This window comes from Desmodus rotundus, chromosome 4 (genome assembly GCF_022682495.2).
Source record: "Desmodus rotundus isolate HL8 chromosome 4, HLdesRot8A.1, whole genome shotgun sequence".
In the NCBI taxonomy this organism is placed as follows: domain Eukaryota; kingdom Metazoa; phylum Chordata; class Mammalia; order Chiroptera; family Phyllostomidae; genus Desmodus; species Desmodus rotundus.
The window spans coordinates 6,104,577-6,124,156 of record NC_071390.1 but is presented as its reverse complement, the minus strand read 5'-3'; the positions used below and the strand labels follow the sequence as shown (position 1 = coordinate 6,124,156).

Below are 19,580 nucleotides of genomic sequence, written 5' to 3'. Positions count from 1 at the left end.
GCGCCCCTGCCTCAGCCGGGTAGCGCTGGCCCTGGTACTGGACCTGACTCCAGGGCAGCAGGCACCCAAGGGGTGGTGCCAGCTGCTCTGGTCGAGAGAGGAGGTCGGTCCAACAGGACCCTGGCAGTCCATCGGAATTGCCCTCTGGTTGTAGGAGGGGACTTGTGGCACCCTGTTCTTGCTCAGGGTCAAAGTTCCTGAGGGCCCAGCAGGGAGCTTTTCCATTCTCCCTCTGTAACATGAGCTCACCTCCTGCCTGAGGTCCTCCTGGAGCCGTGCTCTTAGGCAGAGCCATGTGGAGGTGGTGGGGTGGGTGGGAGGCTCTGTGGCATGACGAGTGCAGTGCTTGGGGCTCTGCCAGAATGTGTCACTGAGGACAGGACCCCCGAGCACAGAGCTCCTCTGTGAACTACAGGAGAGTGGCAGGGGGTGGGGTGAGGTGTGACAGCGCAGGTGGCCAGAGAATGGAATGCTAGGGAGGCAGGCAGGGCCTTGGGGACAGTGGAGCAATGCACGGGGAGACTCTAGAAATTGCTCTAGATGACCACCGTCACCACACCTTCAGACTGAAGAATTGGTGACTGGAGTTCCTTAGGGTCATCCTCTGGTAATGCCCCGGGTGTGGGCCAGGGCCCCTGTGGCCGGTCTCAGCATGACGCTCACCGTGACCAACAGCAAAGTCATCCTCAGGCACAGGGACGCTCGTGATTGCGGCGGCAGAGGTTCGGGCAGCCAGCGCTGGCGTGCGCAGCCAGGGCACTTGCCAGGCGTCTGCTTGGTGGGCTTCAGACCTGGGTCATCCGCCTTGGGTGTGGGCCGGAAAACTGCGTGCTCCTGGTCTGCCATGTTCCTCTTCTTCGTCGCAGCTGCTCAGGCCCATCCCGCGCACTGGCCGGGCCAGTTGCAGGCGACCCTCTCAGAGAACGCTTCTTTCCGCAAGCCAGCAACTCTACTTCTCAATCTTGGTGAACCACAGTCAAAGCTCCTTCAACCCTCATTAAGGCCCAGGCTTTTGCCCTTCATCCCACAGATGCCCAAGACCCACCGTATCGTTCATCCAGGGCTGTTCCACACCCATCCTTTGTCCCTCCCGAAAGATAGCTGCCCATTCTCAGGGCGCGGGGCTCTACTGCCGTGACGGCCTGTGTCCATGCTGATGGCCATTCTGTGGGACAATGGGCATTCATAAACCTCTGTCGTCCTCCCGACAGGAGATGAGACTTCTGCCCCCTCGCCAACCCTCACACTTTCAGACCCTGACATTCACCATGGTCAGTGCCCAGGGGATGGAGGAACAAGATGAGTATGGCCTATGGACTTTAGATGGGCTGCAGGTTTCCTCCGCACGACCCTGACGCTTTGGGTTCAAGCTTTAGAGTCAGATCAGCCTCTGAGATGTCCCGATCAGCACATGATGCAGGGATGGTAGAGGTGAAAGTCCTATCGGTTCAGAGGAGCACACAGCAGGCTTAGGGGTTTGAGGAATCAGTGCGATTTCTAACAGGGCCCTCAACCCCAGTGAGCTCGCAGAGAAGACAGGCCTGTGCACATTAAGGGAGAGAGCGGCAGGATGCACACAGGCAATTCTCAGGAAGGCCCCACAGAAGTCTTAAGTGTCCCTATTGGTAACCCCCAATTGTGGCCTTTTCCTGTGTGGTCACCTGAGGACACATGGCCAAGGACTTCCATGCCTCCAAACTGGCAAGCGGAGACTCGGGTATACATTCCTGTCACCCCCTGTCCCCGGGCTCTGCCTCTGCTCCTGGATGAAGGCTGGGATGGAACGTGACGGAAAGAGTTTCCACTTGGGCCTTCGATATCTTCATCCCCGTTTGGAGCCCCAAACAAATTAGTCTCTGAGACCAGGTCCCACGTGTCACAGAGCTGCAGAGAGCTCCGCCTATGCAGTGAGATCAGGGGCAGAAGCTCAGCAGAGACCCCGTCCTTGGCTGAGAGTGAGTGCTGGGGGCCTGGCTAGTGTGTCTGGTTGAGACCAGGGCTGTAGGCTCAGGCCTCAGGCCGCTGTCCTGAAAAGAGGAGGTGAGAGTGCCCATGCCCCTCACGTGAGGCAGAGGTCCCCTCACGTCCAGGTGCCATGCCTGAGGTCACCCGGGACCCCACGGGGAGCCAGCAGGTGCCGAGCACTGGGAATGGCTCCTGGAGCTATGGAGCCCTACCCTCGGGGCTCCGGAATGGGGAGCGGAGGAAGTGCCGCTTTCCTCAATGAGGCCCGTCCTGGAGGCTCCCACACAGGGGAGCGGCCTTGCCCTGGCCAGATAGGACGTCTCTGCTCCTTTCCTTTGATGAAGGAGAGCCTGTGCACGTGTCCAAAGCTGACTGTTTCCCCGGGTGGTGGGGCCATGAGGGCGTCCCAGGGGTCAGGGACATGCCTCTGGCCTGGTGGTTCAAGAGAGTCACGGAAGAACTGTTCCTGTGCCTTCCCTAGGGTCCGGGACTGAAGGCACCTTGGACCTGAGGCTGGTGAATGGAGGCGGACGGTGTCAGGGCAGGGTGGAGGTTCTCCACCGAGGCCTCTGGGGGACCGTGTGTGACGACGATTGGGACATCAATGACGCCAACGTGGTGTGCAGGCAGCTGGGCTGTGGCTGGGCCACATCGGCTCCGGGAAGTGCCCGGTTTGGTCAGGGCTCTGGGCCCGTTGCCCTGGACGACGTGCGCTGCTCAGGGCAGGAGTCCCAGCTGTGGAGCTGCCCGCACCGAGGCTGGAACTCACACAACTGCAACCACGGGGAGGACGCCGGCGTCATCTGCTCCAGTGAGCTTTACACCTAGCGGATCTCTTTTTTGCGGGGTGGTGTTTGGTCTGACGTTTTTCTTCAGTTCCATTTTTCAACAAGGTCTTTTAGAGGGTGTTCGTTGCTTCATTGAATCTTCCTTGGCCCTCATGCTAGGTCACTATTTGTCTTTATCTGGTGCCAGATATTGACAGCTGAATTTGTGTCTACTCTGAAAGTGTGAATCAATCCTTTTTTCCCTGTTAGGGTCCCGCCAGTCAATGGCATGAGTTAGCAATCGAAAATGTCAGGGACGGGGTGTGTGGGCTAGTATTTCAGTGATCCCTTTGACACTGTGGTATGCTTGGGTTTTACGGGTCCTTGACTGTAAGTTTCTTCAGCCAATTTCCACGCAATCTCTGCACACCAGGGGTCCTCTGCCAAGGGCAGTGGCCCCTTCGAGGGGTGGCAGGAAACATCTTGGACTCAGTTGCTAGGTTGGGCCTGAAACATTTCCCATTGTTTTGCCCCTCAGCTAGACTCCTCACTCTTCCCTCTCAGCAAACTGCTACTAGCTCCTTGGTGGACATTTTTCTTGTGTCCTCTCTGTCCCTCTGTCTGCACACAGGATGATCACTCTGACATCAGAAATAATTGCCCAGGTTGTTCCTGCTTTCTGTCGAGGGTATCCTTCCAGGGGCAGAGGGCAAAATCCCCGTCCCTCCCCACCCCCTGTGGCAGGGGACAGGTGTGCCTGAGCATTTGATCTGCTCAGTTTCTTCTGTGTTTCTAGCTGTGCCACCTTCTGTGCTTCGTTTCTGATGTGACCCTCTCTCCCTCACAGCTGCCGGGTCCCAGTCCACAGCTATGCCAGGTGAGTCCCACTGGCCCTGACCGCTGTCTCGCAGCTCACCTGAGCTGCCCCCACCAGTAGCTCCAGGAGGGGCCTGTGGAGGTTTCTGCCTTGCAGTCCCTTCTCTGATCACTCCAGAGGTTAGATGGGATAGTGGAGCCCCTGACACCCTGATCCGCTGGTCTGGCTCAGTGGGATGAGTGCATTGGGGCTGCACTGCTTATCCATAGCTGGTGACTGAGGAGGTTCTGCCCTGGGGTCATTTCTGCTCCAAAGCTTTGCCTAGGCCAAATGTTATGTGTGATGAGAGAACATAGCTCCTTTATGCCAGAGACTCTCTCCAGAGCTGCCAGGATGCTTTCACAAGGCAGCAGTGTGTGAGGAGAGCCCTGTAATTGCTCTTATAGATTGTACCACCTCGTGATCATCGTGACGGACATTCAAGGCCATGGTTTTGGCTCAGTGCAAGCTGTCAGAAAAGGCCTCCTTCTCCCCCATCCACAGAGCCCCCCTCCCCCCACCCCCACTGTCCTTGACTCCAGATCACTAGACCCAACCTTGATTCTATGCCCTCCTTCCTGAACTTGCTTTGTTTCCTCTCCAGGTTGGTGGTACACGAGTCCTTCCTACGGTGAGCAGCATTTGGACCCAGCCAAAGCCCCGCACTCAACACTGTAGTCAACGTGCTCGAATCTTGGGTTAAAACCCTTGCGCTCTCATCACCTCATGCAATGTGTTGGGGCCCCTCAACCTTCTACCTAACAGAGTCATGGGATATATTAGTCAGGGCATTTTGGTTTGCAAGTGACAGGAACCCAACTCACACTCTCTGGAGCTAGAAAGGATCCCCACGGCTCACATATCTAGGACATTTAGTGGTAGCTCTAGCTTCCGGTAGAGCTGGGTGCAGAAGTTCCAAGGGTGTCCCATGCACTCTCCTCACCTCTACCTTCTTCTGTGTATGGCCATCACCCTCAGCTTGCTTACTACACATGATGGGCGTTTGCCACCCCAACTCTACATCCCACCAAGACATGGATTCTGTGTGTCCCGGTATCTCAGCGGCCAAGTCCTAGGAGGCCCCTGAGCAGCTTGCTTGGCACTAGGTGCCTTCTCACAAATCGTTTCCATTTGCTCTGATGGCCAAATAGGGTCTGATGCCCACCTTTCCCATCCCCGGGGGAGAGGGGGATGATGTGGCGCTAGGTCTTCCTTGATCCTCATGGGGATTTTTTTGGGTTGTTGTTTTTTTTCCTTTTAGTAGGAAGGAGGGTTTCTACTATGATAAATATCAGGGCCAGCTGTGGGGGCTCAGTGGAGAATGAGTCTCCAGACCTAGCCTCAATCCCAGAGGAGTGGGGTCCCCTTGTACAGGTATGAGTCATGTGAAGATGGAGTCTCCAAAGTGAGGCCCGAGGGCTGCTCCCTGGTGGGGGCTGGGAAGCTGTCCCTGGTGGTTTCCTGAGGCAGGTGCCTACATTGATCCCAGTGGTTACTGCTAAGGCAGCTGCTGGCTTCCCTGCTTCCCCCCTTGCATTCCGGGGCTTGCCTCGGCCATTGAAAGGCTGGGCACTGTGGAAACCAACTAGAGAACATGCGTCTCAGCTCACACTCAGGGTTGCATTAAAAAGCCTCTTGAGGATAAAGGATGACAAACAGGCTTCGATCAACTCTTAATGCCGCAGAACAAAAACCTGAACACAAAGTCTTGGGCCCAGAAGGCTTGTGAACCTGGCTCACACCATAGAAGCCGTTCCTGCAGGAGATACAGGAGAGAGTGAATTTTCATGTCCCCTTCTAGGATCTGATCCTGGTTTGGCCCTGAGGCTGGTGAACGGAGGTGACCGGTGTCAGGGCCGGGTAGAGATTCTCCACCGAGGCTCCTGGGGGACCGTGTGTGACGACGATTGGGACATCAATGACGCCACCGTGGTGTGCAGGCAGCTGGGCTGTGGTGGGGCCACATCGGCACCCGGAAGTGCCCTGTTTGGTCAGGGCTCTGGGCCCGTTGCCCTGGACGACGTGGGCTGCTCAGGGAACGAGTCCCAGCTGTGGAGCTGCCCGCACCGAGGCTGGAACTCGCACAACTGCAACCACGGGGAGGACGCCGGCGTCATCTGCTCAGGTGGGCCTCACCCGTGGTGGGTCTCCCTTTCGTGGGGCGACAGACTCAGTCAGGACAGACCAGATTCCCACTGTAGTGCCCCCGCCTCAGCCTGGCAGCGTCCGCCCTTACTCCAGGGGAGCAGCTACTGGACCTGATTGCAGGGCAGCAGGCACCCAAGGGTTTGTGCCAGCTGCTCTGGTCGAGAGAGGGGGTCGGTCCAACAGGACCCTGGCAGTCCCTCGGAATTGCCCTCAGCTTGTTGGAGGGGACTTGTGGCACCCTGCTCTTGCTCAGGGTCAAGGTTCCTGAGGGCCCAGCAGGGAGCTTTTCCATTCTGCCCCTGTAACATGAGCTCACCTCCCACCTCGGGTTCTCCTGTGGCCATGCTCTTAGGCAGAGCCAAGTCGAGGTGTCGGGGTGGGTGGGAGGCTCTGTGGCATGACGAGTGCAGTGCTTGGGGCTCTGCCAGAATGTGTCACTGAGGACAGGACCCCTGAGCACAGAGCTCCTCTGTGAACTACAGAAGAGTGGCAGGGGGTGGGGTGAGGTGTGACAGCGCAGGCGGCCAGAGAATGGAATGCTAGGGAGGCAAGCAGGGCCTTGGGGACAGTGGAGCGATGCACGGGGAGACTCTAGAAATTGCTCTAGATGACCACCGTCACCACACCTTCAGACTGAAGAATTGGTGACTGGAGTTCCTTAGGGTCATCCTCTGGTAATGCCCCGGGTGTGGGCCAGGGCCCCTGTGGCCGGTCTCAGCCTGACGCTCACCTTGACCAACAGCAAAGTCATCCTCAGGCACAGGGACGCTCGTGATTGCGGCGGCAGAGGTTCGGGCAGCCAGCGCTGGCGTGCGCAGCCAGGGCACGTGCCAGGCGTCTGCTTGGTGGGCTTCAGACCTGGGTCATCCGCCTTGGGCGTGGGCCGGAAAACTGCGTGCTCCTGGTCTGCCATGTTCCTCCTCTTCGTCGCAGCTGCTCAGGCCCATCCCACACACTGGCCGGGCCAGTTGCAGGCGACCCTCTCAGAGAACGCTTCTTTCTGCATGCCAGCAGCTTTCCTTCTCAATCTAGGTGAACCACACTCAAAGCTCCTTCAACCCTCATTAAGGCCCAGGCTTTTGCCCTTCATCCCTGGAATGCCCAAGACCCACCGTATCGTTCATCCTGGGCTGTTCCACACCCATCCTTGGTCTCTGTCCTGAAACATCGCCACCAATGCTCAGGGCGAGGGCCTCCACTGCCGTGACGGCCTGTGTCCAGGCTGATGAGCATTCTGTGGGGCAATGGACGTTCATGAACCTCTGTCATCCGCCCGACAGGACGTGAGACTTCTGCCCCCTCGCCAACCCTCACACCATCAGACCCTGACCTTCACCATGGTCAGTGCCCAGGGGATGGAGGAACAAGATGAGTATGTATGGCCTGTGGACTTTAGATGGGCTGCAGGTTTCCTCCGCACGACCCTGACGCTTTGGGTCCAAGCTTTAGAGTCAGGTCAGCCTCTGAGATGTCCTGATCAGCACATGACCCAGGGATGGTAGAAGTGAAAGTCCTATTGGTTCAGAGGAGCACACAGCAGGCTTAGGGTTTAAGGAACCAGTGGGATTACTAACAGGGCCAGGGACCCCTCTGATCCAACAGAAAAAAACAGGCCTGTGCACATTTAAGGGAGAGAGCGGCAGGACGCACACGGGCCATTCTCCTGATGCCACCACAAAAGTCTTAAAGGGTCCGTATAGGTGATAGCCGATGGTGGCCTTTCCCTTTGCGGTCACCTGTGGATACATGGCCAAGCACTTCCATGCCTTCCAAACCGGCTAGCAGAGACTCGGGTATACATTCCTGTCACCCCCTGTCCCCGGGCTCTGCCTCTGCTCCTGGTTGAAGGCTGGGATGGGACGTGATGGAAAGAGGTTCCACTTGGGCCTTCGATATCTTCGTCCCCGTTTTGGAGCCCACAAACGAGGTGTCTCTGAGACCAGGTCCCACGTGTGACAGCGCTGCAGAGAGACCCGTCTCTCGTGAGATCCTGGGCAGAGGCTCAGCAGAGACCCCCTTGCTTGGCTGAGAGTGTGTGCTGGAGGCCTGGCTAGTGTGTCCCGCTGAGACCAGGGCTGCAGGCTCAGGCCTCAGGCTGCTGTCCCGAAAAGAGGGGCTGAGAGTGCCCATGCCCCTCACGTGAGGCAGAAGACCTCTCACCTCCTGGCGCCATGCCTGAGGTCACCCGGGACCCCAGGGGGAGCCAGCGGGTGCCTACCACTGGGAATGGCCGCCAGAGCTATGGGGCCCTATCCTCTGTGCTCCCGAATGGGCTGCGGCGGAAGTGCCGCTCTCCTCCCCTGGTCCCGTCCTGAAGGCTCCTGCACAAGGCAGTGGCCTTGCCCTGGCCACATAGGATGTCTCTGCTGCTTTCCCGTGGTGAAGGTGAACCGGTGCATGTGTCCAAAGCTTACTCTTCGCCTGGGCGGTCGGGCCATGAGGGCATCCCTGGGGTCTGGGATCTTCCCCGGGCCTGGTGGCTCAAGACAGTCACGGAAGAACTGTTCCTGTGCCTTCCCTAGGGTCCGGGACAGAAGGCACTTTGGACCTGAGGCTGGTGAATGGAAGTGACAGGTGTTGGGGCCGGCTGGAGGTTCTCTACCAAGGCTCCTGGGGGACCGTGTGTGACGACGATTGGGACATCAACGACGCCAACGTGGTGTGCAGGCAGCTGGGCTGCGGCGGGGCCACGTCGGCCCCGGGAAGTGCCCGGTTTGGACAGGGCTCAGGGCCCGTTGTCTTGGACAACGTACGCTGCTCAGGGCACGAGTCCCAGCTGTGGAGCTGCCCGCATGAAGGCTGGAACTCGCACAACTGTAACCACGGGGAGGACGCCGGCGTCATCTGCTCAGGTGGGCCTCCCTCACAGTGGGCCTCCCTTTCGTGGGGCGACAGTGCTCTGTCAGGACTGACAAGATTCCCACTGCAGCGCCCCTGCCTCAGCCGGGTAGCGCTGGCCCTGGTACTGGACCTGACTCCAGGGCAGCAGGCACCCAAGGGGTGGTGCCAGCTGCTCTGGTCGAGAGAGGAGGTCGGTCCAACAGGACCCTGGCAGTCCATCGGAATTGCCCTCTGGTTGTAGGAGGGGACTTGTGGCACCCTGTTCTTGCTCAGGGTCAAAGTTCCTGAGGGCCCAGCAGGGAGCTTTTCCATTCTCCCTCTGTAACATGAGCTCACCTCCTGCCTGAGGTCCTCCTGGAGCCGTGCTCTTAGGCAGAGCCATGTGGAGGTGGTGGGGTGGGTGGGAGGCTCTGTGGCATGACGAGTGCAGTGCTTGGGGCTCTGCCAGAATGTGTCACTGAGGACAGGACCCCCGAGCACAGAGCTCCTCTGTGAACTACAGAAGAGTGGCAGGGGGTGGGGTGAGGTGTGACAGCGCAGGTGGCCAGAGAATGGAATGCTAGGGAGGCAGGCAGGGCCTTGGGGACAGTGGAGCAATGCACGGGGAGACTCTAGAAATTGCTCTAGATGACCACCGTCACCACACCTTCAGACTGAAGAATTGGTGACTGGAGTTCCTTAGGGTCATCCTCTGGTAATGCCCCGGGTGTGGGCCAGGGCCCCTGTGGCCGGTCTCAGCATGACGCTCACCGTGACCAACAGCAAAGTCATCCTCAGGCACAGGGACGCTCGTGATTGCGGCGGCAGAGGTTCGGGCAGCCAGCGCTGGCGTGCGCAGCCAGGGCACTTGCCAGGCGTCTGCTTGGTGGGCTTCAGACCTGGGTCATCCGCCTTGGGCGTGGGCCGGAAAACTGCGTGCTCCTGGTCTGCCATGTTCCTCTTCTTCGTCGCAGCTGCTCAGGCCCATCCCGCGCACTGGCCGGGCCAGTTGCAGGCGACCCTCTCAGAGAACGCTTCTTTCCGCAAGCCAGCAACTCTACTTCTCAATCTTGGTGAACCACAGTCAAAGCTCCTTCAACCCTCATTAAGGCCCAGGCTTTTGCCCTTCATCCCACAGATGCCCAAGACCCACCGTATCGTTCATCCAGGGCTGTTCCACACCCATCCTTTGTCCCTCCCGAAAGATAGCTGCCCATTCTCAGGGCGCGGGGCTCTACTGCCGTGACGGCCTGTGTCCATGCTGATGGCCATTCTGTGGGACAATGGGCATTCATAAACCTCTGTCGTCCTCCCGACAGGAGATGAGACTTCTGCCCCCTCGCCAACCCTCACACTTTCAGACCCTGACATTCACCATGGTCAGTGCCCAGGGGATGGAGGAACAAGATGAGTATGGCCTATGGACTTTAGATGGGCTGCAGGTTTCCTCCGCACGACCCTGACGCTTTGGGTTCAAGCTTTAGAGTCAGATCAGCCTCTGAGATGTCCCGATCAGCACATGATGCAGGGATGGTAGAGGTGAAAGTCCTATCGGTTCAGAGGAGCACACAGCAGGCTTAGGGGTTTGAGGAATCAGTGCGATTTCTAACAGGGCCCTCAACCCCAGTGAGCTCGCAGAGAAGACAGGCCTGTGCACATTAAGGGAGAGAGCGGCAGGATGCACACAGGCAATTCTCAGGAAGGCCCCACAGAAGTCTTAAGTGTCCCTATTGGTAACCCCCAATTGTGGCCTTTTCCTGTGTGGTCACCTGAGGACACATGGCCAAGGACTTCCATGCCTCCAAACTGGCAAGCGGAGACTCGGGTATACATTCCTGTCACCCCCTGTCCCCGGGCTCTGCCTCTGCTCCTGGATGAAGGCTGGGATGGAACGTGACGGAAAGAGTTTCCACTTGGGCCTTCGATATCTTCATCCCCGTTTGGAGCCCCAAACAAATTAGTCTCTGAGACCAGGTCCCACGTGTCACAGAGCTGCAGAGAGCTCCGCCTATGCAGTGAGATCAGGGGCAGAAGCTCAGCAGAGACCCCGTCCTTGGCTGAGAGTGAGTGCTGGGGGCCTGGCTAGTGTGTCTGGTTGAGACCAGGGCTGTAGGCTCAGGCCTCAGGCCGCTGTCCTGAAAAGAGGAGGTGAGAGTGCCCATGCCCCTCACGTGAGGCAGAGGTCCCCTCACGTCCAGGTGCCATGCCTGAGGTCACCCGGGACCCCACGGGGAGCCAGCAGGTGCCGAGCACTGGGAATGGCTCCTGGAGCTATGGAGCCCTACCCTCGGGGCTCCGGAATGGGGAGCGGAGGAAGTGCCGCTTTCCTCAATGAGGCCCGTCCTGGAGGCTCCCACACAGGGGAGCGGCCTTGCCCTGGCCAGATAGGACGTCTCTGCTCCTTTCCTTTGATGAAGGAGAGCCTGTGCACGTGTCCAAAGCTGACTGTTTCCCCGGGTGGTGGGGCCATGAGGGCGTCCCAGGGGTCAGGGACATGCCTCTGGCCTGGTGGTTCAAGAGAGTCACGGAAGAACTGTTCCTGTGCCTTCCCTAGGGTCCGGGACTGAAGGCACCTTGGACCTGAGGCTGGTGAATGGAGGCGGACGGTGTCAGGGCAGGGTGGAGGTTCTCCACCGAGGCCTCTGGGGGACCGTGTGTGACGACGATTGGGACATCAATGACGCCAACGTGGTGTGCAGGCAGCTGGGCTGTGGCTGGGCCACATCGGCTCCGGGAAGTGCCCGGTTTGGTCAGGGCTCTGGGCCCGTTGCCCTGGACGACGTGCGCTGCTCAGGGCAGGAGTCCCAGCTGTGGAGCTGCCCGCACCGAGGCTGGAACTCACACAACTGCAACCACGGGGAGGACGCCGGCGTCATCTGCTCCAGTGAGCTTTACACCTAGCGGATCTCTTTTTTGCGGGGTGGTGTTTGGTCTGACGTTTTTCTTCAGTTCCATTTTTCAACAAGGTCTTTTAGAGGGTGTTCGTTGCTTCATTGAATCTTCCTTGGCCCTCATGCTAGGTCACTATTTGTCTTTATCTGGTGCCAGATATTGACAGCTGAATTTGTGTCTACTCTGAAAGTGTGAATCAATCCTTTTTTCCCTGTTAGGGTCCCGCCAGTCAATGGCATGAGTTAGCAATCGAAAATGTCAGGGACGGGGTGTGTGGGCTAGTATTTCAGTGATCCCTTTGACACTGTGGTATGCTTGGGTTTTACGGGTCCTTGACTGTAAGTTTCTTCAGCCAATTTCCACGCAATCTCTGCACACCAGGGGTCCTCTGCCAAGGGCAGTGGCCCCTTCGAGGGGTGGCAGGAAACATCTTGGACTCAGTTGCTAGGTTGGGCCTGAAACATTTCCCATTGTTTTGCCCCTCAGCTAGACTCCTCACTCTTCCCTCTCAGCAAACTGCTACTAGCTCCTTGGTGGACATTTTTCTTGTGTCCTCTCTGTCCCTCTGTCTGCACACAGGATGATCACTCTGACATCAGAAATAATTGCCCAGGTTGTTCCTGCTTTCTGTCGAGGGTATCCTTCCAGGGGCAGAGGGCAAAATCCCCGTCCCTCCCCACCCCCTGTGGCAGGGGACAGGTGTGCCTGAGCATTTGATCTGCTCAGTTTCTTCTGTGTTTCTAGCTGTGCCACCTTCTGTGCTTCGTTTCTGATGTGACCCTCTCTCCCTCACAGCTGCCGGGTCCCAGTCCACAGCTATGCCAGGTGAGTCCCACTGGCCCTGACCGCTGTCTCGCAGCTCACCTGAGCTGCCCCCACCAGTAGCTCCAGGAGGGGCCTGTGGAGGTTTCTGCCTTCCAGTCCCTTCTCTGATCACTCCAGAGGTTAGATGGGATAGTGGAGCCCCTGACACCCTGATCCGCTGGTCTGGCTCAGTGGGATGAGTGCATTGGGGCTGCACTGCTTATCCATAGCTGGTGACTGAGGAGGTTCTGCCCTGGGGTCATTTCTGCTCCAAAGCTTTGCCTAGGCCAAATGTTATGTGTGATGAGAGAACATAGCTCCTTTATGCCAGAGACTCTCTCCAGAGCTGCCAGGATGCTTTCACAAGGCAGCAGTGTGTGAGGAGAGCCCTGTAATTGCTCTTATAGATTGTACCACCTCGTGATCATCGTGACGGACATTCAAGGCCATGGTTTTGGCTCAGTGCAAGCTGTCAGAAAAGGCCTCCTTCTCCCCCATCCACAGAGCCCCCCTCCCCCCACCCCCACTGTCCTTGACTCCAGATCACTAGACCCAACCTTGATTCTATGCCCTCCTTCCTGAACTTGCTTTGTTTCCTCTCCAGGTTGGTGGTACACGAGTCCTTCCTACGGTGAGCAGCATTTGGACCCAGCCAAAGCCCCGCACTCAACACTGTAGTCAACGTGCTCGAATCTTGGGTTAAAACCCTTGCGCTCTCATCACCTCATGCAATGTGTTGGGGTCCCTCAACCTTCTACCTAACAGAGTCATGGGATATATTAGTCAGGGCATTTTGGTTTGCAAGTGACAGGAACCCAACTCACACTCTCTGGAGCTAGAAAGGATCCCCACGGCTCACATATCTAGGACATTTAGTGGTAGCTCTAGCTTCCGGTAGAGCTGGGTGCAGAAGTTCCAAGGGTGTCCCATGCACTCTCCTCACCTCTACCTTCTTCTGTGTATGGCCATCACCCTCAGCTTGCTTACTACACATGATGGGCGTTTGCCACCCCAACTCTACATCCCACCAAGACATGGATTCTGTGTGTCCCGGTATCTCAGCGGCCAAGTCCTAGGAGGCCCCTGAGCAGCTTGCTTGGCACTAGGTGCCTTCTCACAAATCGTTTCCATTTGCTCTGATGGCCAAATAGGGTCTGATGCCCACCTTTCCCATCCCCGGGGGAGAGGGGGATGATGTGGCGCTAGGTCTTCCTTGATCCTCATGGGGATTTTTTTGGGTTGTTGTTTTTTTCCTTTTAGTAGGAAGGAGGGTTTCTACTATGATAAATATCAGGGCCAGCTGTGGGGGCTCAGTGGAGAATGAGTCTCCAGACCTAGCCTCAATCCCAGAGGAGTGGGGTCCCCTTGTACAGGATGAGTCATGTGAAGATGGAGTCTCCAAAGTGAGGCCCGAGGGCTGCTCCCTGGTGGGGGCTGGGAAGCTGTCCCTGGTGGTTTCCTGAGGCAGGTGCCTACATTGATCCCTGTGGTTACTGCTAAGGCAGATGCTGGCTTCCCTGCTTCCCCCCTTGCATTCCGGGGCTTGGCTCAGCCATTGAATGGCTGGGCACTGTGGAGACCAACCAGAGAACATGTGTCTCAGCTCACACAGAAGGTTCCAATAAAAAGCCTCTTGAGGATAAAGATGACAAACAGGCTTCGGTCATGTCTTAATGCTGCTGAACAAAAACTGAAGTCAAAGTCTTGTCTCCAGAACACTTCTGAACTTCGCTTATACCATAGAAGCCGTTCCTGCAGGAGATACAGGAGAGAGTGAATTTTCATGTCCCCTTCTAGGATCCGATCCTGGTTTGGCCCTGAGGCTGGTGAATGGAGGTGACCGGTGTCAGGGCAGGGTGGAGGTTCTCCACCAAGGCTCCTGGGGGACCGTGTGTGATGACAGTTGGGACACCAATGACGCCAACGTGGTATGCAGGCAGCTGGGCTGTGGCTGGGCCACGTCGGCTCCAGGAAGTGCCCATTTCGGCCAGGGCTCTGGGCCCGTTGCCCTGGACGACGTGGGCTGCTCAGGGCACGAGTCCTACCTGTGGAGCTGCCCACACCGAGGCTGGAACTCGCACAACTGCAACCACGGGGAGGACGCCGGCGTCATCTGCTCAGGTGGGCCTCACCCGTAGTAGGTCTCCCTTTTCGTGGGGTGATGTTGCTCCCCACAAGATTGCCATGGCAGTGCCCCTTCCCGAGCCTCGTAACATTGGCCTTGGCACTGAACTTCATTGCAGGTCAGCGGGTACCCAAGGGGTTGTGTCACCTGCTTTGGTTGGGAACGCAGCTTGGTGCGAACTGGACTGATGAGTTCTCTAGGAATTGCACGCAGGCTGTTGGAGGGGACTGGGCCACCAGATTCCTGCTCCGGATCAAGGTTCCTGAGGGCAGAGCAGGGAGACTTTTCCTTCGGCCTCCACAACAAGAGCTGATGTCACACCTGGGGTCCTCCTGGGGTGAAACTCTTAGGCAGAACACTTTGAGGGGTTTGGGGGGTGGGTAGGAAGCTGTGTTCTCTGAGGAGCACTGTGCCTGGGGCTCTGCCAGAATGTGACTCCGAGGAAGGGACCCATGGGCACAGGGCTCCTTGTGAACTACACAAGGTGTGGTGGCCGGGGGCGAGGCGAGGGGTGAGACAGCTGGAGGCCAGTGAATAAACACTGGTGAGCCAGGCAGGGAGGGCCTTTGGGCACAGTGGCACGGTGCATGGGGTAGCTCTGGAAACTGCAACAGGGGACACTGTCATCACGCCTCAAGGCGAGACCATTGGCAGGTACCACAACCCAATCCTTAGGACTAGGGTCAACCCCTGCTGGGTGTCAGCCAAGGCCAGGGTGGCCTGTTTCGGGCATGGCCCTGGCTCTGAAAAACAGGAAGGTCAGCCCTCGGGCCCCGTGAGGCAGCTGATGGGAAAGACACAGAGGATCGGGGCAGCCAGCGGGCAGTGTCCACAGCGAGGGCACGTGCGAGGGGTCCGCTCGGGGGGTGTAACACCAGGGTCATCAACCTTGGATGTGGGTCGGGTAATGGCGTGCTCCTCGGCTACCGTTTTCCTTCTGTTCCTCCCAGCGGCTCAGTCCCATCTGGCACTGTGGCCAGGTGACTGGCCAGCGACCTCCGTCATTTGTGTCTTCTCTTGCTGCACCGCCATGCATGTCTGGGGGATTTCTAACGGGGCCTTGGACCCCACAGGCCTAGCAGCAAAAGAGGCTTGTGCGCATTTAGGCGGGAAGCAGCGGGATGCACATGGGCAGCCGTCCTGATGCCCCCACAGAGATGCAAAAGGGTCAGTATTGGTGACCCCTAACTGTGGCTATCCCTCTGTTGTCACTTGTAGACAGGTGGCCAAGCACTTCTGCGCCTACACCTCTCGCAAGCACAGACCCAGGTACATATTCCTGTCACCCACTGCTCCCGGGGCCCTGCCTCTGCTGCAGATTCAAGGCTGGGGTGGAAGGTGACGGGAAGAGGTTCCTCATGGGCCGTTGGCACCCCGGTCCTTATGGTGGGGCTTGCAAAGAAAAGAAATAGCATGTGCGGACAGGTCCTACGTGTGATGTAGTGGCACCAGACCCACTCTCCAGTCAGATGGTAGGCAGAGGCCCAGCAGAGACCTTCTTCCATGGCTGAGTGTGTGTGCGGGAGGCCTGGCCAGTCTGTCCTGCGAGACTGGGCTGTGGGGTCAGGCCTCTGGCTGCTGTCCCGACAAGAGGGGGTGAAGGTGCACGTGTGACCCCTCTCAGGCAGACTTCCCATGAGCTCCTGGGGCTGTGCCTTGGTTACCTGGGAACATGGGGGAGCCTGCGGTGTCGACCAGGGGGAAAATCACGCACAGCTATGGAGCTCTGTTCAGGGTGCCACGTGTGCGGCATGGCTGCAGCCCTGCTCACCTCCCTTTTTGCACTCCTGGAGGTGCGGGTACATGGGAGTGGCCTTTGCATGGCCAGATAGGATGTCCCTGCTGCTTTCCCGAGATGAAGGTGAGCCTGTACACATGTCCAAAGCTGATGTTTCCCCGGGTGGTCGGGCCATGAGGGCGTCCTAGGGGTCTGGGACCTGCTTCAGGCTTGGTAGCTCAAGAGAGTCACAGGGGATGTTTTCTGGTGCCTTCCCTAGTGTCCAGGACTGAAGGCACTTTGGACCTGAGGCTGGTGAATGGAGGCGGACAGTGTCAGGGCAGGGTGGAGGTTCTCTACCAAGGCTCCTGGGGGACCGTGTGTGACGACGATTGGGACACCAAGGATGCCAACGTGGTGTGCAGGCAGCTGGGCTGTGGCTGGGCCACGTCAGCTCCCGGAAGTGCCCGTTTCGGCCAGGGCTCGGGGCCCATTCTCCTGGACGACGTGGGCTGCTCAGGGCACGAGTCCTACCTGTGGAGCTGCCTGCACCGAGGCTGGAACTCTCACAATTGCAACCACGGGGAGGACGCTGGTGTCATCTGCTCCGGTGGGCCTCCCAGACATCAGGGTTCTCTTTTCGTATGGTTCTCTCCAACTACATGCTCCTCTTTGTACTGGGCTGCTTCCCCTGGACTTCCTTGGGAGATGGGCAGTTTCCCTGAGAGTCTCACCAATAGCTGTTGGTGACCCTGATTTTATTGCTGGCTGCAGCATGATCCCTGGATGGACCCTGAGTAGACAAGGGTTTAATGTACAAATTCCCCAAGAAATGTTTTAGGGGAAACGAACCCCTGCGGTTTACCTTTACTACTCAGGTCTCCTGCAGAGCCTGCAGAAGCAGTTCTCAGTGGCAGGAAGGGCACAGGTTTGAGGCATCTGCGCCTGTGTCTCAGTATCCTGAAGGCATGTTCCAACACATCCTGGGCACTGAGACTGACCACGCTTCCTTCTCTTTCTTGCAGCTTCACAAAGCAATCTAACTACCCCAGGTGAGTCACTGCAACCCAGCCTTCTTCTCTGGACCTCCACCCTCTTGTGTTTCCAGAAGCAGGAGAAGATCAGTCTCCTTCTGAGGAATGACTTCTCTCTGAGGACTCTGGGCTTTGTCACAATGACCAGCTGAGTCCCAAGGACCTTGGCTGTCACTGAGTTCAGCCTGGAGAGCCCCTCAGATCCCTGCCATCGCTGGCTGTTTGTCCTCATCAGGAGAGGGGGTGGTAGAATGGGTTTTGGTGGTCTAGTCCTTTAGGTGCCACTCACTGTCCCAGTCAGCCCATGAAGAATCGGGACCATTTTAGAAACACAGCCAAGTAAAACCCTCACACATGTTCATCCATGAAGGAATTCCTTCATGTTGAGAGCACAGCCCCCAAAGTGCCCTTTGTGTCATGTAATGAGATGGAAATGTCCAGTGCCAGATGTGTTGGGAAGTGCCTCTGTGTGGCTCTTCCTGGCCACTCAGTGGACAGTGGAATGAGTGGTCAAGGCTCTGAGACACCCTGGAACCAGGAAAAGGATTTCGCTTCTTCTATTAACTGGTTGACCATTGATTTTAAACATTTCCAGTAAAATCCTAAAATCACTTCATTGTCTTTCTAGGTTGGTGGCAGCCATCCTTGGTGACCACTCAGGGTAAGTCTCAGGTTTCTCCCCCTCATGCATAGGCTTGGCTGCCCATGGTGCAGATGTGGGTGTGTGCACAGCCTCTCTCACCCTGCACACTCCCCACCCCCAGGCCAGCCCCACCACACCCAGCACCCCGCCTGCCCTGCATGCTCACAGCCAGCATCTCACTGGCTCACATGCAACCTTCCCATTGCCCGATAGCTAGGTCACATTTGCTCCATCTCCTTCTAAGTAAACAAAATAATTGATTCTTCTGAGAATAGAAATAAAGGCTTTGATTTCTTGGAATGTCTCCAACGCTTTGGCAGGAAGCAGGGAGGTGATAAATGGATAATTTTACAAATAATCATGCTTTTACCTGCAAGTGTTACCTGGTAACATCAGGAGCTTTTTATTGCCCTTAAGAAATTGCTCTCGTCATCATTTAAAATGTCCGTATTATGTTCTTTTGCACAGCTGTGACTGCAAATTTTGTAACTAGGGCCCAGGTGTTCGAAATTTTGGTAATTTATATTTCTTCATCATGAATGATTCTGTGATGAAGAATACCTTTATGAATAAATGTGCGCCAGCCTCTTTTTTAGCTTTAGAATAGGGATGGATTTATTGGACTGAAGTTAACATAGTGTCTGGTACCTAGAATATACTTTAAAAACACAAAATCTTATCATGTTAATTATTTTAACGTCTTAGCTGTGCATGTGGCCACATGACCCTCAAGAAAGGTTGTAAAATTACAGTGTAATGAAAAAGAGCAACTGACCTCCTCCCTCAGGTAGAACGTAGTATGAAATATTTATTTCAGAATTAATGATATAATTACAGTTGTGATAGGTGTTTGAAAGGGAAAGATCAGTGGGCAAAGGGCATATCAGCAGGGGCTTCACTTGATCCAGGGGTTAGCAGAAGTTCTGTATGATGCTGAGGATTACAAGAAAAGCAGACTCATTTGCTCACCCTGAGTGTGGAGCCAAAGCTTTGGCTCCCATCTGCCCACTGTGTTACGATTCACTCCATTGCATTCACTCTGTTCCAACCACTCCCTCAGACCACAAAATCCCTGAGGGTGTGGCCTGCAGCCAGCACCTCCATGTGGCCCCAGGGTTGGCACATTTCTGACACAGAGCAAGCCAGCGCTCCTCAAGTGTATCAAGGATGCCAGGAAACTCATCAATATCTTTTCTCTTTGTCAACAGCGCCTTCCCACATTGTCACCAGCCCAACCAGTAAGTGCTGAGCACCCCGACGAATCCCCTCTCCCTTGTCCTCAGTGACAGTAGCATTGGGGAGAAATGACGGGATGATGAGCAGAGGGCATCCCTAAGTGTAGCTGCCCAGGAAGGGCATCCTGCTGACTCTGGGTGGACAGGCCAGGTTAAGACCACCTCCTGTTGGCATTCAGTCTGGTCAATTGTGTGCTCTGGGGGCCACAGCTTTCTGTTTTGTCCCAACAGCAAATTATTCCTGCGGAGGCTTCCTGTCCCAGCCATCAGGACGCTTCTCCAGCCCGTTCTATCCTGGGAGGTACCCGAACAATGCTCAGTGTGTGTGGGACATCGAGGTCCAGAACAATGACTGCGTGACCATTGTCTTCAGAGATGTGCAGTGAGTGTGTGGGCACAGAGTGGGCCGTGTGGGGCCTCACAGACATTTTAGAAGGGAACAGACAGGACCTGGCACTTCAGCACATGTGCTTTTCCATTATTTGTGACGTGTTCAATTTTTGACCCAGCACGAAGATGGCCTAGGAAAGTGGGGTCAGGACCAGGACCTTGGCCTCAAGTCTCAGTGTGGCCA

At 56.7% G+C, this 19,580-nt stretch overlaps 1 protein-coding gene across 4 annotated transcripts in view; it reads left to right on the top strand.

Annotated features, from left to right (window-relative positions):
- LOC112300168 (scavenger receptor cysteine-rich domain-containing protein DMBT1) overlaps window positions 1-19,580 on the top strand; it is a 33,199-nt gene that overhangs the window by 5,076 nt on the left and 8,543 nt on the right. For 2 of the 4 annotated variants that reach the window (XM_053922490.1, XM_053922489.1), the window contains 13 exons: window positions 2,447-2,776; window positions 3,580-3,609; window positions 4,193-4,219; window positions 5,390-5,713; window positions 8,259-8,588; window positions 11,111-11,440; window positions 12,244-12,273; window positions 12,857-12,883; window positions 14,050-14,373; window positions 17,120-17,146; window positions 17,757-17,789; window positions 18,980-19,009; window positions 19,238-19,388. In XM_053922490.1, the coding sequence (XP_053778465.1) occupies window positions 2,447-2,776; window positions 3,580-3,609; window positions 4,193-4,219; window positions 5,390-5,713; window positions 8,259-8,588; window positions 11,111-11,440; window positions 12,244-12,273; window positions 12,857-12,883; window positions 14,050-14,373; window positions 17,120-17,146; window positions 17,757-17,789; window positions 18,980-19,009; window positions 19,238-19,388 (1,993 nt within the window). The remainder of the gene's footprint in view (window positions 1-2,446; window positions 2,777-3,579; window positions 3,610-4,192; window positions 4,220-5,389; window positions 5,714-8,258; window positions 8,589-11,110; window positions 11,441-12,243; window positions 12,274-12,856; window positions 12,884-14,049; window positions 14,374-17,119; window positions 17,147-17,756; window positions 17,790-18,979; window positions 19,010-19,237; window positions 19,389-19,580) is intronic. The other 2 variants (XM_053922491.1, XM_053922492.1) reach the window with 2 other exon arrangements.